Source organism: Canis lupus, chromosome 29, assembly GCF_048164855.1.
Source record: "Canis lupus baileyi chromosome 29, mCanLup2.hap1, whole genome shotgun sequence".
Taxonomy (NCBI): Eukaryota; Metazoa; Chordata; class Mammalia; order Carnivora; family Canidae; genus Canis; species Canis lupus.
The window spans coordinates 28986617-28993662 of NC_132866.1; the positions used below are offsets into that span (position 1 = coordinate 28986617).

Consider the following 7046-nt stretch of genomic DNA (forward strand, 5'->3'; position numbering starts at 1 on the left):
TCTCTAACTTTAGAAAGAGGATTGCTCAGCAAGAAAGCAGCAAATAGATGTATCAGATCAATTCTTCTACTCTCACTGGTGAGCAATCTTCTGCTTTAATAGGACATGTTTGCTTAAATATCTCTTCTCCCTCCTTCAACAGAATGCCACTTAACATTTCACCATTGGAGAATCATTCCTCATCTCCCTCTTCATTTCTATTATTTTAATAGTAAGTATTTGGAACATCAAGGTTGTTAAAACAAATGCTGGAGGAAGAGCATACTCATTTAGATTACCATCACTACTATCAGCCACAAACACTTTAGTGTGAATGCCTTCCCTAATAGATCTACTGAGATACTTGGGAATTCTAAATCTAGAGTGGTGGACAGAGGAGCACCTGGGTGGCTTAGTTGGTTAAGCGTCTGCCTTCAGCTCAGGTTGTGATCTCAGGGTCCTGGGACTGAGGCCCACATTAGGTTCCCTGCTCAGCAGGGAGTCTGCTTCTCACTCTCCCTCTGCCCCTTCCCACCACTCATGCTCTCTCTCTCTAATAAATAAATAAAATCTTAAAAAAAAAAAAAAAAGAGTGGTGAGTAGAGGTGAAGGGAGAAGGGAATGGGGGAGGTAGAGGTTAACCCCTATTTGAAGAAGTTGGGTCTGGCTAGGGTATCACAGCAAAATCACTCTGACACTGTGACACTCTTACTTGTGTTTTGTCTGGGCCTGACCCATCTTTTGGGTTTGGTCTCTAAGAATAAAGGGAAGGCAGTCTTTATGCACCACTCACTGCCTTACAGCATTAAAGCTCTTTCTACAGTGAGCTGGTTTCAGAATGGCTGCTCCTAGCAAACTAAGGACAGGATTCTGGATGGAATGAGTTATCTGAGGTAGGGAAAAGAGACTGCTGTCTCATGAAGTAAAATTCAGAGGAGGAAACACTTCCTGGCCTAGGGACTCCGGTAGATTTAGATAACACTCTCCTCCCACAGACAAAGCAAGCCTTTGTAATGTTTGCAAGCAGAGCTTTGATAAGGCTCAGTAACCAAAAGCCCTCACCCTCTGCTTGGAGTCCCTATTGTTCCCAAGGAGAGGGCTGTGGGTGGAAGGCAGAGGTGGAGAGGGAGAATGAGACACCAGGCTGCAGGGCTGAAAAGGCATGAGGGAGAAGAGCAGTGTGGAAGAAGGGCTATTTACGGTTTGGGCTTAGGTTGCATGTGGGCAATCTCCTGACAGTCTTGACTGTGCGCTGTTGCAGTTTTGTGGGCCAACTGTGAGTGCAACCCCAGGGAGTGCTAGATGGAGGAAGAGACAAAACCAAAACAACGCAGGGGAGGGACAAAAATGAGGGCAGAGAGGCCACCCGAGGCACACTTAGTTTCCGTTAGTTCCTCTTCCATCCAAACGCCAGGAGGTCTCCTTTTTAGTGTTGGCTTAGTTCCCGAAGGTTCCCTCCTGATAAACATTTAGCTAGCATTTTCTCAGTGACTCAGGGTGACTCAAGCCAGGGTATCCTACCGTGCCAGCACCTAACATTTGGGGCTGACAGCAACGCATGGGCTTGTCCCAACACTCTGACACAGTATGTCAACCTAGGCCAGCTCTGAGAGTCTCACAAGAAATGGGATGACCCTGGAAAAAGAGCCAAGGCCATGCACTTACTGTAGAGGTCAGTTTCATCCAGGATCTCCGACTTAATGATCTCCTCTATGATGTCCTCCAGTGTGACAATGCCCATCACCTCATAGAAGGGGTCCCCTTCACCCTCATTGTTCACCCGCTGGACAATGGCCAGGTGAGATTTTCCTAGAGAACAAATGAAGTCACAGTTAAGCATCTGGAACATTTTTAAAGAAATCTTTCCTTATGAGAAAATTATAAAAAGTTGTTCTGTGACCAATTGTGGACTGAACTCATCATAGGACCTCCTTAAAATATGAAGCTTGTGTACAAGCTCTTACAAATGCAAACATTATACTTTTTTGAAAAATATTTTATTTATTTATTTGACAGAGAATAGCATGAGTGGTGGAAAGAGGTGGGTGGGGGGAGAAGCAGACTTCCCACTGAGCAGGGAGCCTGATGCAGGGCTCCATCCCAGGACCCTGGGATCATGACCTGAGCCAAATGCAAATGCTTAATCAACTGAGCCACCCAGGCACCCCGAAACCTTTTACTTTTATATCTATCTCTTTTCTAAGAAAGTTACCTAGTATACACAAAGCCAGTTAACTTTTTTTTTTCTTTTAACTTTCACATATTAGCAAGTATATCTAAGCTGAAGGAGGATAAATAACCTAATTAAAAGAATGAGAATTTGGAATCAAAAGATTTAGGTTAGAAGTCTTTTTTCCTCCAAACTTCCCCCCATAACTACCCCAAATACTCTCTGTGCAACTGCCCCTGGGCACATCATTTAACTTCTACTGAGTCTCTATTTTCTCATTTAGAATTAGGAAATAATACCAGTATGGTGATTTTAAAATAGGGCCTCCGGGGGCACCCAGGTGGTTCAGTGGGTTAAGTGTCTGCCTACAGCTCAGGTCATGATCCCAGGGTCCTGGGATCGAGCCCCATATCAGGCTCCCTATTCGGCTGTGAGCCTGCTTCTCCCTCTCCCTCTGCAGCTCCTCCTGCTTGTGCTCTGTGTGTGTGTGTGTGTGTGTCTCAAATAAATAAATAAAATATTTTAAAAATAAAATAAATAAATAAAAAATAAAACATGGACTCAAATTCTTTGATACACCTCCTATTTAAAGATGTGGTCTATATCTCTTTCTCTGGAATCTGGACAGGCCTGTGACTACTTTAAGCCACAGAGGACAGGAAAGTGGGATACTACAAGGATACTTCTGAGGCTAGGTCACAAAAGGCATGTGGCTTCTTCTGGAAAAATGCTCTAAGAAGTTTGAGGCTACCATGGTGGAGAGGGCACATAGAAGTCTAAGTGCTCAGGTGACATATTCAGATGAGCCTTGCCTTCCAGCCATCCCACCACGGTGCCAGGCAGGTTAGTGGAGAAGCTGTGTTGGCTGTGGATCTGCAATTTTCATGATCCAGCCCCACTTGCTAGAGTCCTCACCAGCCAATCTGGTCTTCTCTAGCTGCAGGCATAGACACTGTGAAGCAGAGATAAGTAAGTCCTGTTGCACCTCATCCAAATTCCCGACTCATAGAATCTGAGCATCATAAAATGGTGGTGTTTTATGCTTCTAAGTTTTGGAGTGGTTTGTTAGCAGTAATGACAGCTAGGATTTGGTCATTGGGGGCTCAGAGGACCTAGTGGGTGTGTAAGAGTGCTTTGTAAACTATAATGTGTCATAGGCAGGCAGTTAATTTTTATTGTCCAACAACTGAATGATAATAGTTAATGTATAGTGAACTCTCATCATATGTCAGGCACTATTTGGAGCACTTTTTATGTATTAACTCATGTAATCCTTCTAACAACTCCTGAGACAAGTACTAGTCTTATCCCCATTATAGATGAAAGGACTGAGGCACAGATGGGTTAAGTAACATGCCTAAGGTTACATAGCCTGGATGTGGGGCAGCTGGATTGCAAACTCAGGTAACTAGAGTCAGCCCTAAAGTAGAGACTGAGTCTTACCTAACAGTCCTACTATCCTGCTTTACCTTGATTTGTTTTTATCTGCTGATAAATACATTTCCTGGTCCTATTTCTAAAATGCAGACCTGGGTGGTTTTTTTTCCTTGGCAAAGAGACATTTAAGGAGAAAATCTAGGGTTGTGACTTAGATGTTATTCTTGCCCCCTCCCCCCCAATAAATTAATAAAAGGAAGGTCATACTTTATCAGTATTACCCTTTCTAAGCTTGGCCCTTGCTAAAAATATCAGATAAATGGAGTAGTCAGTTTTCTGGAGGCATAATTAACCATTAAAATTATACATGTGAACTTCTGTATTGGATACCTCAAATCACAAGATCACTACCTATTGGTAATTTTAATTGGAAAAATGGGATTTGTATCACTCAAGAATGGTCTCTGGGGGATCCCTGGGTGGCTCAGTGGTTTAGCACCTGCCTTGGGCCTGGGACGTGATCCTGGAGTCCTGGGATCAAGTCCCACGTCAGGCTCCCTGCATGGAGCCTGCTTCTCCCTCTGCCTGTGTCTCTGTGTCTCTGCCTCTCTCTCTCTCTCTCCCTCTCCCTGTGTGTGTCTCTAATGAATAAATAAATAAAATCTTAAAAAAAAAAGAATTGTCTTTGATTTCTTCTCCAACTCCAACCTGTCCTTCAACTAACCCCAAACTGGTCTGATCATCCCACTGCCTTGCTCAAAAACCTTATAAGACTCCCTAGTATGCACAGAATCAAATCCAGATTCGTTGGTTTGGTAGTATCAAGACAGCAAAATGCCCTGCTATATCCCCTACCATTCTATACTCCAGATGCGCCTTGTTACCTTCACTTCCTCAACTTGGTCCATATGTACTTTCTAAGTCTTCGTGCACACTGTCTCCTCCCACTCCATTTGCACTCTTCAAGTTCCAGCTTAGGCCCTAGTTCCTCAAGAAAGTCCTACCAGATCTGCTCCATTCTGAATCTGAACCAATCTCTCCTTGTTTGTGTTTTGAAATCCTTGACAACTCCACTAGAGCATCTGTCACAACTTCCTGCTTCTCGTAACTAGCAATGAGTGTGTCCTCTATTGGACCATGTTTCTTCCTCAGGCCATAAGCTCCTCCAGGATATAGACTAAGATAGGATACACTCCATATAACAGGAACCCAAATAAATGCCTGATGAACTGAACTAAATGGAATGAAAATCCATAGTTGACACAATAGATGATATTAAAACCAGACACCAAAACCTTTGTTTTTTAATAAAATATAATGTGTTTAAATTAAAATTTAAACTCTACATCAGTGGTTCTAAAATTATCCTTCTTTGAAACAACTGCTTAAATCAGATTATGTTAATTGTTAGAATGTGCTCAATTTAAAGGCCTTTTCCTCAACACATTGTTCTTAAACTTATGGCACCTGTTCTCACTTTCCTCCTAACATGTGCTAACAGATGACAAAACAAATGACTACTGTAACAGAAAACTTGGAAAAATGATTTCTTAAAATTATTTTCTATAATTGGATAATTTTTGTAATGTGGAGCTCAGAATATATATAAAAGAGCCATTTTCTGCCACTAAGAGATTAGTTCATAAAATGGGATTAGTAAATTAACATTTTGGGACACCTGGGTGGCTCAGTGGTTGAGCGTCTGCCTTCGGCTCAGGGCGTGATCCTGGGGTCCTGGGATCGAGTCCTGGATTGGGCTCCTTGTGGGGAGCCTGCTTCTTCCTCTGCCTATGTCTCTGCTTCTCATGAATATATAAATAAAATCTTTTAAAATAATAAATTGATTAAGATTTTATGATGTTTCATGGAGTGCCATAACTTCCATGTGAAAATCAACCACTGGTATACACTTCATAAGGTCAATTTGAGGACATACTATGTGATCACCAGGGAATAGAGATTTTAAGTCCTAATTTTATAATATTCAAGACAATACACTTATGTAATCTGTTAGAAATATTTTATAATTCACAATCAGCCTCTCTGATCACATCAAATGCCTATAGAAATCTACAGACAAATGAATGAAGTCATTTTCTTGGGTACAGACTGAAATGGGAATCAGAAATCACATAGCCCTGTTCACATTTCACATAACCTTTGTTCAGAAATCAGCTGTGCTCATGACACACATACCTGAGGTCCATCTTCTCTCAAAAAAGGTTGCCCTTTAAGAGACCTATCTCCCTGTACCCCTCTGCTTCCTAGGCCTCAGAAGGGTTGGGGGTGGCTCCCAGTGAAGCCAACCTTGAGACATGGAAAATGTAGTCACTCCCTCCCACCACAGCACTTTGTACAAACCTCTCTTTGGCACTTATAACAACAATATAGCTATCATTATTATTGTTATTATTATTATAGCAGCTACCATTTGCTATAACCACTCCAGGAGCTAGGCATAATTTCACCATGCTGTTGTTCTAAGTGATTTCCCCTACTATGATGATATGTTTTCTGAGGGGCAACAGCTATGTTCCACTTAATCTCCATTTCCCCAGAATCTAAGAATAGCACCTGGCACAGAATAGCTCCATAACTAGTGGGTGACAAATGGATATCTGTATGCAAAAGAACGAAGCTGGATGCCTACCTAACACTGTATACAACAGTTAATTCAAAATGGATCAAATGCCTAAATGTAAGAGTGAAAACTATAAAACTCTTAGAAGAAAATACAGGAGTAAATCTTTGTGACCTTGGAGTAGAAAAATATATTTTTAGATAAGACATCACAAAAACAAGCAACCAAGAAAAAATAGGTCAACTGGACTTGAGAATGCTTTTAGAATGTATTTAACGGACTACCAGCAAATCCTATATCTAATAGGGAGATTATACCCAGAATATATAAAGAAAATTTACAACTCATAAAAACATAACTCAGTTAAAAAGTGGGCAAAGGGGATGCCTGGGTGGCTCAGCAGTTGAGCATCTGCCTTTGGCTCAGGATGTGATCCTGGGTCTGGGGATAGAGTCCCACAACGGGCTCCCAGCAGGGAGCCTGTTTCTCCCTCTGCCTATGTCTCTGCCTCTCTCTCTGTGTCTCTCATGAATAAATAAATAAAATCTTAAAAAAAAAAGTTGGCAAAGGATGGAAAAAGACAGTTATCTGAAGATAAACAACTAGCCAATAAGCACATGAAAAGTTGCTTAGCATCTTCATCATTAGAGAAAGGCAAATCAAAACCCTAATGAAATACCACGTCACACCCACTAGAATGGCTCTAATAAAAATGACATTGGTATGGATGTGGATAAATTGGAACCCTTAGACATTGTTGGTGGAATTGTAAAATGAGTCACCTGCTTCGGAAAAGTCTGGTGGTTTCTCAAATTATTAAACATAAATTATCTTATGATTCAGCAATTCCACTAAATCCATATATGTTTACCCAAGTATGGATATACACCCAAGCAAACTGAAAACACAGGTCCTCACAAAAATGTGTTCCCAAAAGTT

At 41.5% G+C, this 7046-nt stretch overlaps 1 protein-coding gene across 6 annotated transcripts in view; it reads right to left on the reverse strand.

The window, feature by feature from the left end:
* The window catches only part of CNNM1 (cyclin and CBS domain divalent metal cation transport mediator 1), a 59151-nt gene that overhangs the window by 32401 nt on the left and 19704 nt on the right, over positions 1 to 7046 (reverse strand). For all 6 annotated transcript variants that reach the window (XR_012020744.1, XM_072805741.1, XM_072805739.1 and 3 more), the window contains exon 2: positions 1645 to 1788. Coding sequence is in view for 5 of the 6 variants with exons in the window: in XM_072805741.1 (XP_072661842.1) it covers positions 1645 to 1788 (144 nt within the window). In the remaining variant the exon portion in view is untranslated. The remainder of the gene's footprint in view (positions 1 to 1644; positions 1789 to 7046) is intronic.